Genomic DNA, 24,366 nt, shown 5'->3' with positions numbered 1-24,366 from the left:
TTAAAGGATTTATTCTGGGAGAGTGAACACAGAGCTGGCATTATGGAGTTAACAGAAAACTGGAGAATAAAAGATTGAAAAGGCAAGGAAGGACACGGGTTACAGAAATATGACTGCAGGGTTAGTCAGTTTAGGCAAGGATACATCTAGGTGGCTCAGTTGTATGTGTGCTTTTTTATATGTTTGATAATGCTGCAGGAGTGTGATTATGGGAGCAATCTGAATGAGGTGAAATCTAGGCAAACAGATTTTGGAAGACAGGCCACGCTTAAGGGGCAACATAGAAATACGTGTGGAGTCAGCAGCAGGGAAAAAAGAAATCAAAGGGGGTATTGAGATTGGTAGCTGAAGCAGTAATTGCTGGAATCAGAAGCAGAATTTGTTTTATAACTAAAGTAAATGTCTCAATCCAATCTATCCTGGACTAGAAGACCCCGGATTCCAGTGCACCAGAAGAGCTGTATGAAAAGAATATACACTGGCTTTGACATGTACCATCCACCTTTTCCTAGTCAGTGTGATGAACCAGGAATATCATTTGCTGGAAATTGACAAGAAGATGCTCTTCATAACAGCAGACAGCCAGGCCCCAAAGTGAACCTGAAGTTAATTGTAGCTCCCCAAGCCTGACTGCGCTCCTCCCTGTGTTGAGCGAAGGGTATTTTAAGCGTCCTGATCCCCTTCTCAGCCACCCTCCTTTTCTTCTTCTTCCTTACCTATAACTGACCCGTTTCTCATCTATTCCCAGTGCAATCAGTTTGGCTAAGGCAGCAGCAGTATGGTTTCAAGCCCATCCAGCAGATGTCTCTATTCGACTCATCTACGCCCATCCCCACCCAGTTAAACTACATCATCTTTTATTCACCTCTCCTGGGGGCCGATTGCCGCCCTCCTGTCCCCCTTCCGCACAGCCCGGGCCCCCTCCCCTGGGGGCTGGAGACACCCCCGCCCTAACTTCCCGCCTTCTGCTGGGCCGGCCCCGCAGCTGCAGGCTGAGCCGCGGCTCCCCCGGCAGGGCGCTGTCCCCGCTCTCAGCTCCAGGTCCCGAGCCGCGCCGCCGCCTCCGTGCCCAGCACCAGACAGCGCCTTCCTCCCGGCCCGCCAGTGGCTCTCGGGTGACTGACAGGCGGCCCGGCCATACGGGGAGCGGGACAGCGGGCGTGCACCTACGAGGGCTGGGTAGGAAGGGGCCAGCGGTAATGAGCGGTTGGCTCTGGCAGAGCAGCCTGGTGAACAGCCTCCCGCAGCCGGGAGAGGGCGGAGCGTGGGTCTCCTGGCTGGGAAAGCCGAGCGCTCAGTTAGCACCAGCTGCACAGGAACGAGCCGGTCGGACAGGACCTAGCCCCGCGCCTCCCCGGCCCCGTCCGCGCGCCCCTCGCCATGCCCGCAGGATGCGGAGCCCAGCCGCGTGTGTCCGGAGTGGGAGACGAGACCTGCCACCTGCTCGGCTGAGGGCGCGGCCGCCTCTGCGTGCGGCGCCTTAGAACACCTCGGTGGCAGCGGCGGGGGGCTGAGGACGTAGGCAGCTAATATAGCCTCTCCCCGGAGCCAGACGGGCTGCAACCTGCTCGGAAGCCGGGCTGCGTAATCCCAGCGCTGCCCACCGTGCAGAGGGCGCACTCGCTGGGCATCGCCACAGGTGACTTGAATTTTTCCGCTGCAGCTGCCTTGCCAAGACACGCCACTGCCACTGATCGTTGTTTTTACCTTGGCTGGAGGCGGGTGGGGACAGCCGTGATAATAATAGTAAAGGGACCTAGCCGTGCCTGCGAGATCCGAGGACATGGCTCGGCGCCTGCTTCTCTCTCTCCTGCTCTTTGCCCAATTGGGGGTCGGGGCTGGATCCAGCCAAGGGCGGACGGTGCACCACAAAGAGAACGCAATCGCAGGGAAACAGCCTGTTTACAACAACATCAAGAGTCCGGATCTTCCCCGGGCTCCCTGGAGCAGATCTGCCGAGAGAACCATCTTGGCGCAGAGGCTCACCGAAGAGGTGCCCCAAAACGTGGCCTCCTTCCTCTACACTGGGGACTCCCAGGAACTGGGGCGCGCCAACTGCTCCCGGAGGTACGAACTGGCCAGCCTGGCTGGGAAGTCTCGCCTCCCCGCTCACCCTTCTTTACACGGTGCTCTGGACACGCTCCTCCACGCTACCAACTTCTTGAGCATGATCCTCCAGAGCAATAAATCCCGAGAGCAGAACTTGCAGGAGGACATGGGGTGGTACCAAGCCTTGGTCAGGAGTCTCCTGGAAGGAAACCCCAACATATCTAGAGCAGCTATTACTTTCAATATAGAGCCCTTGTCCTCTGCTCCCCAGGTTTTCCTCCAGGCCAGCCGGCAGGAGACCCAGATCCTCCTGCAGGATTTGTCCTCCACAGCTCACCATTTAGCCAATGCCTCGATCGAAACCGAGTGGTTCCACAGCTTGAAGCGCAAGTGGAGGCCACATCTGCACAGGAAGGTTTTATCGTCCGGCCCTAAAACTTTGGAGAGCAGCTGGAAGAAGAAGTACAGCCACACAGCAGATAAGAACCACATCAAATGGTCCTCGCCCTACCTGGAGTGTGAGAATGGGAATTACAAACCTGGATGGCTAGTGACTCTGTCAGCAGCTTTTTATGGGCTGCAACCAAACCTTCTCCCTGAATTCAGGTAGGAGGAGAACTCCTTTCTGTGTAGTTACTAGTCCTCAGAGTTGTGTTGGGAAGGTGCCACACATTCCAGGTGGGTTTGTTGTAGGGAAGGGGCACCCAGGAACTTCTCAATTAACTTGATCATCCAATTCTAGAACAACTCTCCCACCCCCAATCAAACACACAGCAAAACCAAACTTCCTTTAGAGGCCGACCTTGGCTGAGCTCTTTATTGCCATGCTCGAGGGAGCTGTTGCCTGGTAAAAGCATCACTGTTTGTGACAATATATAAAATACTGTTTTCTCTAATTTCCTGAGTCTGGGGGAGTAATTTTCATGGTCAGAAAGCAGGGTGTGTGTCTGTGTGTAGAAGAAAGCAGGAGAAGTTGCCTGTTGTAGTTAGTTATTTCTAACTGCAGGAGGAATGCAGAGTTGGTAGTTAAATGTTTGCTGATGTGTCATTAGTTACTATGGTGTGTAATTAAAACAAGCACAATCCCAGACATAATTTTAACCAGCCAGAAAACATCATTTTTATTCTGCAAACTGCAATTTATAGTCTTTCAAACCCATCCACTCCGGGATGTGCTCAAAGGTGATAATAATGCACATGCAGATGAATAAACGTGTGTCACTTCTGTTCACAACACAATGCATATAGTTAGATCCTTAGATGGCTACAGGTAAAACATTAATATTTTTTCTTAAAAATAAAAGTATAATATAATGGTCCCTTATGCCTCTGCTATTTCACGTCATAAAAGCTGATACACGGGATGTTTAAAGAGCTGTATACAAGTTATTCCCTGGTAAGCCAATGAGCAGTAGAGAAACAGTAGAGAAAAATGTACAAAGGCCCAAGTCTGAAGTCTTTACACTTTGATATCAGCAGTAAATTGCCTGAGTAAAGACTGCAGGCTGGAGCCCATGGATGGGACCATAGGAACTTTTGTTGCTAGGAAAAGCACCAGATAATGCATACTGGAGTTCCTTTGAGTTCCCCACTTTATTTGTATTTTTATTTTTTTTCTGAAGTGGGTGGTAGCCTTTTTGTGGGTAAAATAGAGGTGCAAAGCTTCTTTTGTGTATTTGGTGCCCCTTTACTTTGGGAATCAGCTGTTGAGCAAAGGTAGCCAAGAACAAAGAGGTACATTATATGCTTTACCGGCACTTAAGATAGGGGAGCAAGACAGCAATGACAACAAATGCAATTCAGCCAAACATTTTTGTGAATTACGGTTTTCTAGGCTTAGTATGAAATCCGCTGGAGTCAAACCAAGGATGAATATGGCCAAATGTCTCTGAAAACTCCAGCCCAACAGAGAGTGACTCTTCTCCAGTGGAATGATGCTCTTGTATCCTGAACTCTTCTCACACGTTGCATTGGTTGGATTAACAAGAGTTGAGCCCAGCTGCAAGCTCCTTGTTGCCGAATTTCTCAAAAGGGCAAAATCAACTTGGCTTTTCTTTTATAATTTCTTCAGAGCTTGGCCCAGCACAGCACAAGAGGAGTTCATGTGCCAGAAAAGTGCTGGTGTTTCACTGACATCCATTGTTTTTACACTCAGTGAACTTGTAGGTATGCATAAATGGAGATGACTGTACATGCGGTGGTGCACAGCATGAAGCCTTCTCTTGTTGGGGTGGAGGGGGAACATATAATCCGCAAAAGTTTATTCATCCCTAAACAAGTGCTGTCTGGCTGTTGGCTCACCCCTTCAGCTCTGTCCATTTAAGAACGAAGATCTTACTTAGAGCTTAATCCTGCACCACTGAAGTCAATAGGAGGTTTGCCATTGACTTCAGCAGGAGCAGAATCAGGCCCTGAGGCAGCAGAGGGTCTAGAGCTTTAAAGTAACTCTGTTTCATGCCAGGATTCTATCCACATGATCTCTTAAAACTTCTCTTCATTCTACCAAAGAACACATCTGATGGACTGGGTACAGCCCGAGCCTTGCCATAGACACATCTCTGTGATGTAGGCCCACACTGTGATAGTCCTCTCTACTCCAGGCAATATACCACGTCCATTTTGGAGCAATACTTGCCACACAAATTGACCAATAGGGATCATCTTGGTAGCAATACAAAGCATTTCCTTTACCTCTGCAGCCTTCCCACCCTACCTCCCCATAAATGTGCTTTTTAGCATGTTGGCATAACAGTGATTAACTAGATACAGAGTCCATTGCAACAATTTTATGCACCTTTGGGCAGCTGTTATACATATTTTTTGGAGTTCTATATTCATCATCTCTTTTTTTTTTCATTTGAACATACTGAAAGGGGCCATGTTGTTAGCATGTCTAAAACAGATTCTATTGTGTTGAAAGGTTAATATTAAAGGTGATTAAACTATTATATGTTCTATTATTGTTAAAACACAATGCAAATACAGCTTGTTAAATATTTCTGGTAAATATTGTATGTGATTGGGGTTGGGAGAAGCACATACATTTGATTTACACTGTCAGGGTCAAATGTTTTATTTCCTGTTTTCAGTTTGTGGAGTGATACATGAAAGATGAGCTTGTACTTTAAAATATACATACAAAGACATTCTACAAAATACTGGAAAAATACTAGGGCTGTCAATTAATTGCAGTTAACTCATGCTATTAACTAAAAAAAAATTAATTGCTGTTTTAAAGTGCACTGTTAAACAATAGAATACCAATTGAAATTTATTAAACATTTTTGGATGTTTTTCTACGTTTTCATATATATTGATTTCAATTACAGTACAAAATACAGTGTGTACAGTGCTCACTTTATATTATTATTTTTATTACAAATATTTGCACTGTAAAAATGAATAACAAAAGGAATAGTATTTTTCAATTCACCTCATACTGTAGTGCAGTCTCTTTATTGTGAAAGTGGAACTTACAAATGTAGATTTTTTTGTTACATAACTGCACTAAAAAAAAAAAAAAAAAGTAAAACTTTAGAACCTGGAAGTCCAGTCAGTCTTACTTCTCATTCTGCCAATCGCTAAGACAGTTTATTTACATTTGCAGGAGAGAATGCTGCCCGCTTCTTCTTTACAATGTCACCTGAAAGTGAGAACAGGCATTCACATGGTACTTTTGTAGCCAGCGTTGCAAGGTATTTTCATGTCAGTTATGGTAAACATTTGTATGCCCTTTCATGCTTTGACCACCATTCCAGAGGACATGCTTCCATGGTGATGATGCTCATTAAAAAATAATGCATCAATTAAATTTGCGACTGAACTCTTTGGGGGAGAATTGTATGTCTCCTGTTGTTTTACCCACATTCTGTCATATATTTCATGTTATAGCTGACTCGGATGATGACCCAGCCTTTAAGAACACTTTCCCTGCAGATTTGACAAAACACAAAGAAAGTACCAATGTGAGATTTCTAAAGATAGCTACAGCACTCAACCCAAGTTTAAGAATTTGAAGTGCCTTCCAAAATCTGAGAGGGATGAGGTATGGCACATACCTTCTGAAGTTTTAAAAGATCAACACTCCAGTGCAGAAACTACAGAAACTGAACCACCAAAAAAGAAAATCAGCCTTCTGCTGGTGGTATCTGAGTTAGATGATGAAAAAGAACATGTGTCGGTCTACACTGCTTTGGATCGTTATAGATCGGAACCCGTCATCAGCATGGACTCATGTCCTCTGGAATGGTGGTTGAAGCATGAAGGGATATATGAATCTTTAGCGCATCTGGCATGTAAATATCTTGCGACGCCAGCTACAACAGTGCTATGTGAACGCCTGTTCTCACACCTATTCAGTGCTATGTGAACGCTTATTCTCATTGTAAACAGGAAACAAGGTAGCATTATCTCCTGCAAATGTAAACTAATTTGTTTGTCTGAGCGACTGGCTGAACAAGAAGTAGGACTGAGTGGACTTGTTGGCTCTAAATTTTACAATGTTTTCTTTTTGAATGCAGTTATTTTTTGTACATAATTCTACATTTCTAAGTTCAACTTTCATGATACAGAGATTGCAGTACAGTATTTGTATTAGATGAACTGAAAAATACTATTTCTTTTGTTTTTAACAGTGCAAATATTTGTAATAAAAATAAATATAAAGTGAGCACTGTACATTTTGTGTTCTGTGTTGTAACTGAAATCAAAATATTTGAAAATGTAGAAAACATCCAAAAATATTTAAATAAATAGTATTCTATTATTGGTTAATAGCGCAATTAATCACCATTAATTTGTTTAATTGCTTGACAGGTCTAAAAATACATTATTATAGTTTATAGAAAACAAAAGATTAGCCTTGTAATTTTTTAAAAACATAAATTATTCTAATATTGTACAACATTTTCTGTAATTCTTAGGTGCAAAGTTAGGCAGTCCAAACCCTAATACTTTTTTAAAAGAAGAAATCAGTTAAAAATATGAAATCAGAAACTGAATGAAAAATTCGATATAATCATTACAACATTAGTATTAATCACCATAAGTTGCCTCCCAAAATAGGTTTTTATTTCCCCTTTCCATCTGTCATTAAGTGACACAACATGTTTTAAATTTCAAATTCCTATTTAAAGCCCATATGCTAAGAAAATGCGTATATGCTGGTCTATTTCTTTTGAAGAAGTTACACTGATTCTCTTCAACAAAATATGTCTGTGAACCATCTGTTAGGGATGCGTTAATGCTGCTTCCATTCGTTGTCTGGCATGAGAGCAGTAGCAATAATTTAGTGCATGCCCACTCTAAACAACTTCTAACTTTCTATATACTTGCTTGCTTGCTTATCTCTGGAGTATGATATTGTATGCATGGTGTGACAGAGTGAGACATTAATTTTCTTGATGGAAGAGTATTCTTTAGGCTTACGGAATAGGAGTTTGCCTTTGCTTGTATTTATATGAATGCATTGCAGTTCAGCAGTTCTCAAACTGTGGTTTGGGACCCCAAGGTGGTTTGGGACCCCCTTTAATGAGGTCAACAGGCCTGGTGTTAGATTTGCTGGGGCCCAGGGATGAAGCCAAAGTCCGAGCCCCACCGCCCAGGACTGAAGCCCCGGGCACCGGGGCTCAGGTTACAACCCCCTCACCCAGGGATAAAGCTCTCGAGCTTTGCCCACCTTCCCCAGGCAACAGGGCTTGAGCTTTTGTCCCCCTTTCTTAGGCCATGTAGTAATTTTTGTTGTCAGAAGGGAATCACAGTGCAATGAAATTTGAGAAATGCTGCGAATAGTATATGGACACCTCATATTATTAAAAACACAGGGCTAAACTCTGCCCTTAGTTACACCCAAGTAGATCTGGAGTAATCCCATTAAAGTCAGCAGAAATGTTTCAGACCTACATTGGTGCAAAAGAGAGTAGAATTTGTCTCTCCTGGTTGAACATGAGTACTACCACAAATATAGAGTGGACAAATGACTACTATTTCTGTCCAATAGCTGTTCCTATTTGTTGCTAGACCTTTCTTCAATGGCATTCTGGAAATTAAACCGTAAGCCCGTTTAAAGAGTAACCTCTTACTCTAGGCCATGAAGGCCTCCATACTCTGCACTGCCAGAGGAGGTGACCTGCAAGGTTAGAGCCTTCTACTGAAAACATCTTGTCATCTGTCCTAGACAGTTCTGCCCTAGGAACTGGAAACCAGACTACCTGAGGTGAAGCCCCAGAAAAAGAATTTAGAAGAAAATATGGTCCTATATCTTGTCTTGCAAAGGCTAGCAAAGTAGGCCGATATTAAAATGAAGCCGAGAAACTAAAGAGAACTCAAAATACGCATGATAATATCCCGGCTCTTTTAAGATAATCACTGTCTAAATAGTTCTAACATAGCTTGGACCTCTTATTTCCCTAGAAACCTGTTATATTTTTAGCCATTTCTGTTGGCTTTGAGATTTTTTTAGAAGGGACTGTTCATCACACGGTGACAATGGCAGTGCTTTATTTTACCATTTGGGAAAACATATATTTAGTCGCAAGGATAAATATTTTAAGGAGGCTAAATGCACCATATAGTGAAATTCTCCCCCCCCCACCTCCTCCTTCTCCTTATAAAACCTGAGTAATGAGGTTTTAGGGATGGCGTTCACCACCTAAAGCATGGGCACAGAAAGGGCTAGAACTCAGCCCCTCTGCAGTTGCTACTCCTGCACAGAGTGGTGGAGCAATAGGATTTGTCATGAATCTTGTGGAACCCTCTCAGTGTAATTACCAGACCTCCATTATATACTTACCTGAAATCACCTTCTATGGTGCAGCAACATCATGTTTAGCTGGTGCTGGTGCAACCCCACTGCAGAATTTAAATGGTGTGAAGAAACTTGCATATGTGTTCCCCACTGTGGATGCATTTCACTTTCTAGAAGTGCATATTTGGCCTCTGGAGAAGGAGTTGGATGCTAGTACATTGCTTCTGAGATGATTAGTGGGTCAACAGGGAGGCTGGACAGCTCTGGTGGAAGTTAACCACACAGTTTGGTATTCAGTAGACTTGCCATTAATGGTTCCCTTTTCAGTTCTAAATAGTATCTTGAATACAGCCCTCATTTTTGTTAATATCCTGTTGTAATGCACTAACATTGTAGGCAGTGATCATGACTATAACTCGTCAGTATCTTCCACTAGGCCTGAATACCGTAAGGCCACAGATACTCCTTTTTCCGCTATTGTAACAAGTCCAGAATGCTTCCTCTTAGGGTCTGGTACAGTATCTGCGAGTTTTCTTTCTTTCTTTTTTTTGGTTTTGTTTGTTTTTTAAAGAAGAACTATTGGGAGACTATATCTGAAAGATGATTCTTTTGGCAATTCAATGCCCATTATCAGCAGGCTAACCATTTATTTTGAAGGATGCTATGTGCTGGAGCATTTACAGAAAATAAATTGACTATGAAATTCAGCTGACCAAGTACTATGTTTTTTGTTTTCTGATGTTTGTCTTTCTGGCTTTCAGATCCAGTTCCTCAAATGTATTTAGATGCCTAATGCCCATTGATTTTTTTTTGCTATATAGTCAAACCTGGTCATTCCTTTCATAAAGATAGTGGAGTTCACTGAGTCATCATTTCAATTTCAGCAGGAATTGTACCAAACCCATATTAAGCCATGTAGAATGGTATTTAGTTCGGAGTTCATTACTGAAAGCAAATAAATTCATATATATGAACAAACAGCAATTTCTTAGGGAATATTTTACTTAGCTTCTTAGTTTGTTAAATATGTAACAGGAATCAAGTTTGTTATTAAAATTTTTCAAAGATAAGTCAAAACAAATCCTGAATAAATGAAAGAAAATAATTTGGCCATTAATATTTTCCCTTTATAGGTGATTCAAGTCCTTACCTTAATTCCTTTCTCACATTTTAAACTAGTTTTCTAATTCCCTAAACTCTGCAATCCAGTCTGAAATATTTCAAATAGTGAAGGAAAGACATAGGATAAGGTTTATGGAGGATTACATGCTAAATGTACATGACTTCACATATTAGTTGTATAATCCTAAAAATATTGTAAAATGGTGAAATTGATACCTTCTTATTCTAAGATACTATGACCCATAATAAGTTGGGAGTGGAAGGGGGAGAATAGATTTGACTTTGAAGATAATAAATGGATCATTTTAAGCATTTACTTCCTAAAAATTTCAAAACTTTTGGTTTTATGGTCATGAAAGGACAGCAACTGGTGGGATCAGAGAAGGCCCATTACTATGGGATGGATAATTTATTATCTGTTAGCATAGCACCCACAATGTTCTCCAGACATCTATGAATGGATGGTCCCTGCCCTAAGGAGCTCACATGACTAAGGAGAGACAGATAGAGGTTAGGAAAGAGGAACAATAAATAAATAAATTAAAAACCAACAAATCTTGAGTAACTGTTGGAATCTTGGACTGCTGGAATTCAGTCTGAAACACAGCAACAGTGTGGCTTTATGTGAGGACTAAACCGTGGACAGGGTTCAAGTGCATGTTACAGTTGTAAGGGTTATTTTGGGTTTGAACATTTGGAAGAAAGACTAGAAAGAGCCTGCTCTTTCTCCTCCCCTCCCCCATGACAGCACATCATCTGGGTTAATTAAGTTGTCGTAGCTCTACTGACTTCAGTGGAGCACTGACAGTTTACACCAACTGAGGATCTGCCCCTTGATCTTTACCACTTTTTATTCCTTCAATCCACAGTCTCAGTTTGTGGACACAGAAGTCCCCATGTGCAAGGCTGTCCCTGATGGCAGAATTCAGCCAAGTAGTAATTTAAGAAGGAGACTATTTTAAGAAGCTCTTTTGATTTATTTACAGGGAAATCCCCAGATATGCAGCAATGCGCGCCATAGATCTGAAGCCTATGTTGTCAATGAGATTGAGGATTCTAATCTTCTTTCAGATATAACTACTCCACACTTGTAATACTGTTCCAAAAGCCCATGGGGATTTCCTTTGACGTGAATCCTAATTCATGTGCCCACATTGCTATCCCCTGTTCTCTGATCAGGTATATTTTTAGTGAAAGTTGGTACTCCTATGAAAATGTATGTTGCAAAACAGCAATAGTGCTACTGCTAAGGTCTTAGAAAAATCTGTCTCTATATTAATGAAAACTGAATTGTAGTGGGGGGAACAGATCAAAATCCTATTCTTTGTCAAACATACAGTAAGTCCCTATTGCCATCTGAAGCTCTAAGTGGCAATCGTGCATACATATAGACCAATTTTTTTAAAAATGGCAGAGTGTTTTCCAAAGTGACTAAAGCACTTAGAAACCTAAGTCTCATTGATAGTCTATGTGACATAGGCACCTAAGTCACTTGGGCACACTTGTAAATTTTATACTAATATTTTTAGAAAGTGATTGGTAATTTTGGAAAACCAGCTAAAGACACATTGAAGGGGCCTGATTTTCAGAAAGTTCTGAGGACTCAAGATCCTTTTAAAGTGTCTCAAGTTGCGCAACCAAAAATTGACAGCCAAAATCACTAGTGACTCTTGAAAATCTTGGCCAGCCTAATTAATTTATGTGTATGTACCTGTCTAGGAGTGCAGGGATTTGCAGAGTAGTCAGGCTGCACCATCTGTGGGGAATTAATCAATTCTTCTGCAGCACATGGTAAGAGGGATGTACTGTATGGAGCTGGGAGCCTGAGTCTGGTAGTAAGAGTCAGGAAGGGCCTCTAGGAAGAGTTCTGGAGCCGAGGAATGACACCTTCTCTACCACTTGACAGCCCAGCCTTAAAGCTTGTCTTTAGCTGAGAGAAGCACTGTGATGTTTGTGTTTGGTCCTTTAAATTCTTTAAATTGATTTCTGTGTGTTTTCTAATATAGCACATAACAGTGTTTATACTCCACTTAGTTATACAGAATCCTTTCATGCCCAGAATGGTCAGCTTAGGAGGTCAGTCTAGCATCTTTCAAAAGAAATATATATTTCACAGTTGAAGCTTTTACAAAGCATGAGTATAACCTAGAGAGCTTTTCCAAATTCCCTTTTTAAAGGTTGTATCTTTATATGTTCACATCTAGCTCTAACTTGCTGGAAGTCTTGCTAATTCTTTGTCTCTCCTCATATCTTCTTGACTAAGAGGCTTGTGTAGCTTATATGGGTAGACTATAAGCAGAACTGATTACAAGGATCTTTTACTGGTACGTTTGACGTCTCTTCATTTTTATTTGTCCTCTGCTCACATGCATTTAATTTTATATAGGTAAGCACTAGACAAACTGCATTCCTGTTCAACTGAGACTTGACCGCTTTGACAAAAAGACTCCTAAAATCTAGGAGATAGAAGGACCATGTTTGTCACTGTTTAAATGTTTGGCAAACCATTCTGTGCGCCTCTGCTTGTAACCAGCACTGTGAAAAGGAAACATACTCCTTCTATTTCACAGAGTGACACTGGTGTCAAAAATTCTCCTGCAGACACACAAGTTTGTAACTCATTGTTACAATGAAGTATAACTACGGAAAATATCAAGATAACCACTAAGCTGGGAAAACAAGTTTAAATCAATTATTGGCACTGATTTTGAAGCAGACAGAATGTCAACAAACAGTGGTGCTGGAAATTAAGGCAGACATGAAAGCCTCTTAAATCAAACCTTCTGACCTGAGGGAAAATCCTTGATGACATCATTCTTCGACAATTCTCCATTACACATTATTCTAACTAATAATTTCTTGTCTGTGGAGATCCAAAATGTTAAATATGACCCTCTAATCTTGAAGCAGTATTTTGTGTCAGCTTTGTAAAACAAGGATAGAAAACAGAATATTTATAGTAATAAGGAGATTAGCTTTCAACGCACAAAATACACGTGGTTGCCAGAGACTCTGCAATTACTATTAATATTATTATTAACTTATCACTGTGGTTGTGACTTGGGTTCAGCTAAGCTGTTCTGTCAGCCTGGGTGAATATTAGATTGATACTATGTGCTGACAAGCTAAGTTTTACTATCATGCTGTGTACATTTGTGTCTTGATCACTTGGACCAAGATAGCAAAGCTAAAATTATTCCCAGCTGGTTCTGTAAATATAACATTTGGAAGTAGTTGATCCCTATATGTACTAGCAGGATGTCTTCTTCCATATGTTCCCTTTTCAGCATATTGAACCAAAAATAACTAAAAATGTGGGTAGTTAAACAGCCTGTGTTAGCTACTGTATTAATACCAGTAAAAGATTTAAGAAATATATAATCATCCTACATAGCTGTATATGTTTTACACGGACATATGATGGTGTGGTATATGTCTGGGATGGATGCAAAAGGGAGGTCATCACAAATGAATGCCAATATACCTTTTACTACACTGTACTGTGGTGACATATTCTGTAAATGCCACACACCTCACACACAAATCTATTTTAAAATTATTTTACATCTCTCAAGTATGTTGAAAAGCTCTGTTAGCCCCATTCCAATCCCTATTACTGGCTTACCAGAACTGTGTAGTTAAAATAAGACAGAGATACAGAGATGGGAAACACATGCTGGAGAGGCCTAGTAAAAAAAAATGGTTAAGATGCACAGTGTAAAAGTGATGGCCTTAATACTTAGGGCACTGCCTAATCCCCATGAGTAGCTCTGGCTAAGGGAAGTGGTCTAATAACTTTTAGCATAGCAGTTGGGGTACTCACGTGGGATGTGGCAGATCCAAGTTCAATTCCCTTCTCTGCCTGATATGGAGAAGGGATTTGAATGTGAGTCTCCCATCTCTTTTCCCAGCCAATTGCTGTAGCCATGGGGGTACGGGATAGTCTGGCAGAGGTCTTTCTGAGTCTCTCCCCTTGAAGCTACTCCACTTTGTATAAATCTTTAAATAGTGATTGGAGCAGTCTGCCACATCCCCGGGGAGTGCCCCAACAAGCAGGCTATAGTCATTCCCACACAGTTTCCCTGGGCCAGTGACTATTCCTTGTAATCACAAATGGCTCTGAATTGCCACTATGAATTACAATGAATAGTCCATTTGGGGGAAGGGCAGGATGGGATGGAGAGAGAGAGATGGATGGGGGAGAGAGAAACTACATTTACAGTGTAACCCCTCCTTCTTCCCCAGCATCGAGTCTCAGAGCCTAGGTCAACTGACTGGGGCCCATGCTATAGGGCTCAAAATAGCAGTGTAGATGTTCTTGCTCTGGCTAAAGCCTTGGCTCTGAAACCCGGCGAGCGGGGTGGGTCCCAGAGCCTGGGCTCCAGCTTGAGTGGCAATGTCCATACTGCTGTTTTCAGTCCTGTAGCACAAGAGCCTGAGTCGGTTGACCAGGACACTGTGACTTGCTGCTGTTTTTTCCCCCCAGTGTCTCTGTACCTAGAGAGATACTCTCTAGCCTGATGGTCAGGGTACTCATCCAGGATATGGCAGACCCGAGTGCAGATCCCTGCTTCAGTTATTAACTCAATTCATTACAAAGTGGAACAGCTTCAACAGGACGGACTGAGACAGGCATACATCAGAATAGCCTGGTAGCTAGACACTTTCTTGAATGTAGGAGACACAAATTCAAATACCTCCTCCACATTATGGAGAGCCTAGGTGGGAATTGAAACCAGGTCTCCAACATCCTAGGTGAGTGCCCTAATGGCTGAGCTAAAAGTTATAAGGAAGGCAGCTACTTCTCCACTCATTTTGTGAATCTTGTCCTCTGCTTTTGTTAAAATGCCTGAAGTTGAAATCACAGCCTTCAAGTTGGGTGAAATGAAATATTTAATTCACCCTGACAAACTTTTGTTTCTGACTTTTTGATTCACTGAACATGCTGAAAACTTCTGTTTGTCAGTTTGACCCAAAACTGCATTTTTTTGGCTGAGGGGAGGGATTCTTTTGGAATTGCTAGCAAACTGAAAAATCCATTATTTGCTCAGCTTTACTCATGAGAAATCTCTTTCCTAGTTTTATTGTTGGGCTGCACCATGTGTTGAAGAGATGAAGGTTTCTGACTGCTTCTAGGAAGAACCATTGCCAGTTTTGTTTTCCTCCTCCCTGTTAGGAACTTCTCTTCCTCTGCCCTGTCCTCCTGACACACCCACCTCCCCATTCTGCTGATTACGAACCCCAGCAATTCACAAGGGATGGGGTGAGGGGAAGAAGACTGGTCACATTAAGACTTCAAGCAGGAAGTGAGGAAGAATCTGAATGGTGACAGGAATGTGGGTTAGAACTGATAAATGTTTTGTCCACTTTTTTAAAATAAAAAATGAAGCTTTGCCAAAATCAAAATGTTGTGACAAGTTTGATTGGATAATTTTCAATTAAAAAAGTTGAAAACAAATTTGTCTTGTTTCAAATTGAAATGTTTAGTTTTGAAAACCCAAAATGAAATGAAAAAATAACTTCAATTTGAAGCAATCGTATTTAAAAAATTTTTTTTGTTGAGGAAATGAAAATTTTCCATGGAAATGTTTGAACAAAATCATTTCACTCAAAACTTCTCACAGAATGAAGTTGGACTTTTCAATTATCTTGCATGTAGAAAAGGCTGAAAACAACCATACTTCTCTCTAAGCAGAAACCACTTAGGATGATGTACTACTCTAGGGCACTAAAGGGTAGAGTTACCTTAGTTACAAATTCCTCAGTCTAAAATAAGTCTAATCACATTCAAATGCTTGTTCTGCATTTACAGTCCCTAATTGCTCTGAGTCCTGCATACTGCTGTACTCACAAGTAACCACCTCTAGCTGCACTCTTGTTTTCTGGTCTCTTTTCCATCCCCTTATAGCTCTTAATCATGGTAGGAATTGTATGACAGCTTGCTCCCCACACAACACAGCCTACTGTTGCAGACAAAGGCTTTATAGTTTTACCCCCACTCTTAGAGTGGTTAGGAAATTCTTAAATTATCTTATTTTCTCTCTTATGCACCCAACCTTTTTTAGGAGAAAAAAAAGGTGTTGAGAATAACCCTCCCTTCTACCAATTAAAAACAAAATCTACACAAGGGATAAGTTCTCTTCCTTAACAGGAAGTGAAGCCCGCCTTCCCTAAGGCTTCTATAAAGTCTCCCAGGTGAGGCTGCTGCAGCTCTAATAAGGATGACTCATAACAGATCTTTCAGCAGGTGAACCAGTTTCTTCAGAGCAGGTAGAAGAAAATATTTAGCTAATGTTTGTGAGAGGTTTCCAACACTTGCAAAAGCCTCTGCTTTATCATGGGCAAGTGAGTTTGGCTACAATCATGCAAGTTCCTTTGCAGGACTGGATTCCTCCTGTGTTTATGCAGAGCCCCATTGAAATGAATACTTTGCAGGACTGGCTACCCCGCAAACCCCATTTGTTGGCCTGTGTGTGTTTTTAAAGATCTGAAAGTGCTCCACATCATGCCTGAGTGGTGAAATTTGTGATGGGCAGAGTTAGGAGCTAACTGAATGCTGTGAGCAATCACATGCACCTAGACAGTTTGTTACTGTTTGCATGCCGTCAGAAGCTTGGAAGCACTGTGAAGTCTAATAAGATTGAGGACTAAACTCTGCTTAAGAATCTTGATCCACTGACACCTACATCACATATAAAATACTAAACTAGTAAGCCATACTTTCCTATTCCTGGCCAAACTCACCCCTTTAGTACCTGAAATATGAAAGATCTTTTGATTTGGATTGAGGCAGGCTGTGGAGGGCTGAACAATCCCCAAACCCTCATTTAAGCAAATCCAGCAAGCACTTCTGAATGTATTTTATAGGATAGATGTAAATTTGCACAAAGATATGAACTAAATGCGTTTGTCTAAATATTAACAATGAATTCATAATGATGAATGAATGAATTTAAAAATGTCTGCTTAATACTTCATAATTTATGGCTGAACATAAGAAGTACTTTAAGATGTTTTACATGAAGAGGATAAAATGAGTCCGAGAGGTGGTGACTTATTTTGAATCTCACATAAAATCTCCTTGATAGATGAACTAGACTCTAAGTCAGTGTAACTGTTGACTTTGGTGGAGTTTCACTTGCTTACAAGAGGTCTGAATTTGGTCATAAATGGCCCAAAGGATTAAATGAATCTATTGCTCTGTTACTGTTTTATGATAATCAGTCTTACTTGCGTAGACTATGCTCTTACCAAAAAAGTCTGCATGTTCTAGTGGATTAAGTCAGGAGTTTCTGAGTTAGGGTTAGGCTGTGCCTCTGGCTCCTTGCATGGACTTGAGGAAGTCATTTAGTGCATCTGTGACCCTGTATCTCTGTCAGTAAAATGGGGATAGTAGTATTTCCAACCATATAAGGCTCTTGTGAAAATTAATTAGTTTGTACATCACGAAAAGATTAAGGTGTTATAGACATAGCTGTAATTGTTTTAATTGTTTGTGAGTACTATTGTTGGCATAATAAACATGTCACATTCTTTAAAAAAACTGATGTTAAGCAATTGGATTCCTAATCTGAAATTAGCAGGTTAAATTTAGAGAGCCCACAGCTGATGTCATGCACTTCAGCGGGGGCACAGATCCAAGAAGGCCATGAGTACTGGCTGAAAGTGCTAGGCTGGCAATCCGTAGCTTGTAAGGATATCTCTGTATTTGGTAGTGGAAATTAAGACTTTGCAGTGGTATGTTTTTTTTCATAAAGTAAATGGCTGCAAAACGAGGCTGTGTTTTTTAGCATAGTTTGGCTTCTTCGAAACTTTAATGAGCTTGAGGATTCAACATTGAAGTTTGCTAAATTTATGCTCTGCAAGTTATTCTAATTACTATGACATTGTAGTGTGGCATTGTCCCACAATTATATAATATCCCTTACAACGCTGCACTAAAACCTTTTATAATTAAACACACGATGCTAGTCGAATACTAGTAACAGGTATATAATCTCTGAAGATGAATATACATCTCCTCAGTACTAATTCATTCTACTGATTATTCTAAGAGAAAGGAAGGAAACATTTTTTGCTTTTCATACTGTCCCTTTTGAGGTGTTTGTAACACAGTGTGATTAAATGGAAATTGGATCAGTCTGTTTGCAGTGGAAGGAATCTTCTAATACTGTGGGAGAAACTTTTGATGATGAAAGCTTTTAAGTTCCTGGCACATGAGTATGATTCTTGAGAGAATGCTTGCTCATTTATTTGATGTATATACTGGAAGCAGCCTTCTGAATTTCCTAGACACCAAGGACTTGATTGTCTGTTGTCCTTCACTTTGTGAAATCATTTACATTGGTGTCAGAATGTTGGCATTGTTCCCTTGCTTAATACTGGTGTAAATGAATATACAAAACACAGGGCAACAGAGAATTGGGCCCCAAAGATGCTCCAGAATGTGTAGCAATGGACTATGTGTTGTGGTCACCGAGCTACTATGCAGCAGGACTCTATTGTACTGGTGCTTTAGAACTAGAAGCAGATGGTTAAGTGGTAGTGGGGAGGGGAGAAGGGCTCTGCTACACATCTGGTGTCTAGGAAGTTGATACTTGGGAGTGCAGATGGGATGTTGGATTTAGAGAGTATCTTTATCTGGGCTCCTGGCTTCTGTCAATCTAAGGAACTTATAAGGCCTATATTACTGTAGTTTCTGGGCTCCCCACAATCTTGAATGTATTTATCCTCACAGCACCCCTGTGAGGTAAAGGATATAAGTGAGTCACTGAGACATTAAGTGACTTGTCTGAGACCTGCTGTGTGGTCTGTGATGCTCAAAGCCAGGACTCCTGAGTTCCCTGCTAACACCTTAACCACTGGACCATGATCTCCTTCAGGGGCTTGAGGTCAGGGTCCATTGCACAGGTTTCTTGTGGGGACTGGATAGAGGAGTCCTTGCCTCATTGGTGGAGGTTTGTCTGTTCCCTGGTGGGATCCCATCCTTCTGAGGAGAATGGTAAGAAGAGACTCAAGGTCAGAGGGCTTGTACAAAATCACACAAATTGTGTTTTCCACGTGAGAGAAATGAGAAACGCCCACTTGGGGATCCCATTATTTGTGAGCTGCCCGCTTCCCAAAGACCAAGGCGGGGATGAACTGAGACAAAAAAGTCACTTCAGAAGGAAAATGACTTTGAAATTTCAAACTTTTTGTCAAATTTATTTCCTTTTTTGGCTAGCTTTGGTTATTGATATGTGTTGCCAGAGTTGGGGGGAGAGCAGGCAGGTGAAGGTCAGTCAGCAGATGGATCAAAGAAACATGCTGAGGGTAGTGTGATGGGGCTGAGGACAGATGTGAAGATGTAAGCCGGGAGTGATGGGAGGTAGCTTTGGCAAGGTGGCTGCTTTAGAACCAGAAGCAGATGGTTAAGTGGTAGTGAGGAGAGGAGAAAGCACCAGTACAATAGAGTCCTGCTGCATAGTAGCTCGGTGACCACAACACATAGTCCATTGCTACACATTCTGGAGCATCTTTGGGGCCCAATTCTCTGTTGCCCTGTGTTTTGTATATTCATTTACACTAGTCAATCAGTGAAACACAGACCAGAAATCACATGATTCAAAATGGGTAATTGAAATGGTAACTAAATGAGGCAAGTAATTCAAATGAAAAATCAGGCCTGGGGCTAAGGTAGGGTGACCAGATGTCCCGATTTTATAGGGACAGTCCTGATATTTGGGGCATTTTCTTATATAGGCACCTATTAGTCCCCACCCCTGTCCCAATTTTTCACACTTGCTATCTGGTCTCCCTTGGCTAAGGTGCTGTGTGTATTGGATAATAAAAAGAGTTTGCAATGGAGTAGAGCAATGCACTCCAAAGGACATGCTTTATTTTTTCTCTTAGGATTTATTGAGCTACTTGGAAGTCAATGGGAGCTTTCTCCATGGACTTCAACAGGAGCAGGATTTGGGTCTTATTACCTTGGTAAATAGCTCCCTCTGGAGTAGACAATAGGGCATGTGTGTCTTTTGGAAGACGGTTAGTCTTTTAGAATGATGTGGCTGGCAGTTTCTGGCAGTGTAATGCTTATTGTATTACCTGGAAACTAAAGCTATCCCCTCCAGAGAGCATCCCATATGTGCTAATCTCGGATATATTCTGGTCTGAAAATCAGAACTGAAGGCCAGAAGTACCAGGCAATTGCGGCCCTAAAACTTGAACGACTGAGACACATCAAGTTACCTGAGTATATAACTTATTCTTACCTACCATTTTACTTTTGCTGATTGCTTTAGATCTAAAATAATGATCTTCTGAGTTCTGGTCTCATGGTGATTCATGTCAGGGAGCAATAACATCACAGAGGATCTCTCTGCAGCCATTACCTCAGCACCTGATCTTCTGTTTTCAGATCTCTTACAAAATTCTGTATTTAGATTAAACATTTTGTACCAAATGCAATAAAGATGTAATTGTGCTTTGTGCTCTGTACATGCACACAATTCACAGATATAAAAGTTGAACTATTTGCTCCAAAGTCCCTGTATTAATTGCGGCTTTCTTATTTCAGAGGTGTTGTCAAAGTTGACATAAATCTGCAGAAGGTGGACATTGACCAATGTTCAAGTGAGGGATGGTTTTCAGGAACTCACAAATGCCATCTCAACAATTCTGAGGTAAGCCCATTAGAGAATTGAACTCAACTGTAATAGTAAAAACTATCTTTCCATCATGTAACACTTTGCTTTGTGTTTATTGTATGTTGTGTTGTTTTATATTTTTCTTTAAAGGCAATTTGTGCTGTAAAGATTTTTCTGTGCCTCAGGGTAATATGGTAGTATATGAATAGTAGGAATATCAGCACAAAATAAAACTGAATCTCACTGTGCAGACATAACAGTGTTAGCGGCAAAGAAGATTATCTGTGAAATGATTTATGAAGTTCTGCATGAGAGTCAAATAATAGACATCACTTTATACAACATCTTAAAATAGCCTTACAATTAAAGTTTATCACTTTTGGCTGGCAAACCCATTGTGGATTATATAATAGAACTGGTTGAAATGCTGATGGTATTCGATCAAAAAGACTTGTTTTTGTATATTCATTTGGAAGAGTAATATGCACTCAGAGGGAAAATTGGATTTTGTATTTTTTTACTCTTAAAATAGAAATGCTAACACTTTGACAGAGCTGACTAAATATTTCAGTGTTCCACATCTTCCTGCACCACTTCTCTCTCCTTTCAGTTGCACTCTCTAAAGGGTCTGTGATTAGCTCAGTTTGTAGCTGCATCACAGATCATCCAGACTGGACAGTCACCTGTATGCAATGAGACTTTGACACTGGAATACCCATTAAAATACTAATTAGATTCTTAGTATTTTCATTTATATGGGGGATATTTTCAAAGGCACAAATTGAAGTGGTGTCCAACTCCCCTTTACTTTCAATAGGAATTGGGCATCTAACTACTCTTTCTACCTCTGAAAAACTCTCAAATAGTTATTAAAACATACATAGACAATTGTTGCTTTCCTCTGCTTTAGGTGGTGGTGTCATCAGGAGAGCTGATAGGAAATTTTTCAACAAAATGTGTTGTGTTGTAAAATGTCAATTAGTAGAAGAAAAACTTTGTGGGAAAAGGTTGGTTTCAGCAGGTTTCTCAGTTAAAAAAACTCTTTTTGGGGAAAAAATAGTTCTGAAGTTGTAAAAATGTTCCATTTCTTTGAAAACAAATTGTTCTTTTCATTGTTGGAAACAAATTTGTTTTAAAATTTAAGCTTATTATAGTTTTTAAAAAGTTTAAATTTGTTTAAAATGAAATGTTTACACTGACCTGAATTAAAACAAATTCAGATTGTTTGTTACTTTGCAAAAGTTTTCAGGATCTTTTGATTTTTTTGTCCAGGCTCAGGACAGGAAAACCTTTGAAATCTTGAAAATATTCCTGCGATGGTAAAACAGTTTTCTGTTCAGCTCTCATCCTCAGTGAATGCCATCCTTTAAAATGTGATAGTCGTCCTGAGCTTAAGGCCAATAGTTGTATTTTTTGGTGGGAAAGTATTGTCTTCTCCTCCCATAAGTCACAAACAGAGACATAAGCAGGGTGAGTGTGAATGTTGGGTTAAATTTCTTCCTGCAACCAAGAAGAAAAGGAAAAATCTTCGAGGGAGCCTCAAAATATGTTAAAATTAAAATGGAGAGAACAATGAAACAAGGGGATAGTACTGGTCTTTAACTCACTTTAGGCCTTATCCAAAGCCCACTGAAGTCTTTCCATTTACTTTAATATGCATCAGACCAGGCCCTATCCTTTATATTTTAGAAAGTGAGGTCACTGAGTCAAACCAACAGAGACATATTTCCATAATCAAACTTTCCTCCCAAACCTGAGGCCTAACAATGGTATCCTGGACAGAGCACCCTGGCTGTGAAAAAGGGGTTTCCCTTTGAATGTGACGTTTAGTAAAATTGCTGTTATTTTACATGCTTCCCATTTTATTACAGCACGTGAGGCAAGTGGAGTGTTACTTTGGTAAATTTAGTTGTGTGGTTAGATGCTGGCTGTGTGTTATCTCAACTGGGAAGTCTCTGATGCTTGGGATGCGCTTCCTCAGCTGGGGGAAGTATGTAGCCCACACACCTCCTGGGTGTGGTGGTGTGTGCCCTCTAGCGGGGCCAAGACCACTTGGATATTAATGAGTCTGCTACAGCCTTAGTTAATGGCTGTGTGGCTTTTAGCTCATGCAGTATAGGCTCATGCACTATGCTCCAGAGGTCCCTGGTTCGATCTTGACAACTGGGGTCTGTTGGTGTTAAAACTGCATAATGTGATTTTTGGCTTCGGGGAGTCACCAAAAGTAACCTCATTGGGTCACTGAAAAATTCCAGTGATGGCCGCTGTACCTATGGAAAAATAGTATGTGATCATGTAATTGCAAAACTTTCATAATACAAATGCACAAGGGGACCGAAATAAGGTTGCATGAGCTGCCTTAATTCTCGCATATCATAATTTCTGAGTGCTTGACTTTGCAACTTGAATGTTCTTTGAATGTAGGGTTGGTTGTTTTTTTTTTTGGAGGGGGGAAACATAATGTATATACACAGTGTCTATTCTCCTTCTTCTCTTTAACCTGTCTGTCCTTAGATTGTTAGCTCCTCAGAGCAGGGACTGTCCCTTCTAGAATATCTAGACAGTGTCCTAGCACATGATTGACATTATCATAACAAAAATAATTAGCCACTATGTGGTGGTCCTTCTGAGGGGCTTCTACTGGCTTGGGGAGGAGGAAGTATGCATCTGAGGCTGCTTTCAATGCCTCTAGGCCTTTCTGTTTGCTCCTTTTGCTTCCTTCCATGTTGTATAAGAAAAATGGAGCTCATGTGTGTGTGAGCCAGGTGCTTTATTCCTACCGTCTTCTGTTCACCATATTAACTCTCCAGCTTCTAGAAAACTTTCAGGCACAGATCTTACTCAAGAAGGAAGATATGCCAAGGCTTTCAATCAGGGCTGTCTAATAATGGGTCAATCACTGAACAGAATGTTTAGTAAAATAATGGTTTATGCAGTTTTCTTACTCGTCCCTCAAAGTTTTTGTAATACAGGAAAGTTCTTATGCAGCAGCAGCGCCTTTCTGTATTCCAGCACAGAGTCCTTTCTTGGCTTCTGATGTTCCCTAAGACAGATTCTTCCCTCACAGCAAAGTTTAACCTGTGTGTTTTCTTGTAACTCCCTTCATCTCATATGTTTTTTAACATATTTAAAACATACTGTTAATTAGCACAGTCAATGAATAACAGGCCTTTAGGCACAAATTTGTGTAAGCAGCAAACAGGAAGTTTCTCTATGGAGAATTTGGAGAGTCTCTGTAGGGAAGACAAAGAGGAAATAGTAGGAAGGAACTTAATAAGGGCAGTTGGTCAATTCTTTACCTCAGTATCATAGTTCTGTGTTCTTACGGACACTCTTGTGCACAACCAATTATCATGAATAAGATTATTTTATTTAGGGCTAGTAATATCCCATCACCTGTTTAAGTACATTTATCAAACTCATTGCCATAGTATCTGAATGCTCTTAGTCCTGTTACCACTGCAGAGACCATACAACTCAATATGTGTGACCTGGAGTAGCCTTGTGCATGATAGACAGAATTGTTTAGTAAATTCCAGTCATTTGAAAGTGTTGAAATCCACTCTGTATTGTAGGTCACTTTAAGCCTGAGCCAAAGCCCATTGATGTTAATGGGAATCTCTCTTCATTGACTTCAGTTAAATTTGGATCAGAGTCTAAGGGTATGATGTAGAGATCGCAGATCCTCTGAAGCATCTGGTACTGGCCACTGTCAGGCACTGGAATTGTTGGATCACTGGTTTTATCCAGTAGGCAGCTCTTATGTTTCTATTCCGTTGTCTGTGTGCTGTACCTCTAAAGGTGTAGAAAAGACCCATGCCC

General features: G+C 41.0%; 1 protein-coding gene across 1 annotated transcript in view; it reads left to right on the top strand.

Moving 5' to 3' along the window:
- The first annotated feature begins 1,268 nt into the window (after window positions 1-1,268).
- Window positions 1,269-24,366, top strand: part of GPR158 (G protein-coupled receptor 158) — a 318,765-nt gene continuing 295,667 nt past the window's right edge. Inside the window, exons 1-2 of the mRNA XM_030550335.1 lie at window positions 1,269-2,655; window positions 20,475-20,580. Coding sequence (XP_030406195.1) covers window positions 1,784-2,655; window positions 20,475-20,580 — 978 coding nt within the window. The 5' untranslated portion in view covers window positions 1,269-1,783. The remainder of the gene's footprint in view (window positions 2,656-20,474; window positions 20,581-24,366) is intronic.

The sequence above is a fragment of the Gopherus evgoodei genome, chromosome 2, assembly GCF_007399415.2.
Source record: "Gopherus evgoodei ecotype Sinaloan lineage chromosome 2, rGopEvg1_v1.p, whole genome shotgun sequence".
In the NCBI taxonomy this organism is placed as follows: Eukaryota; Metazoa; Chordata; order Testudines; family Testudinidae; genus Gopherus; species Gopherus evgoodei.
Note: the sequence above shows the minus strand (reverse complement) of the source record. Positions and strands in the feature narration are given on the sequence as shown.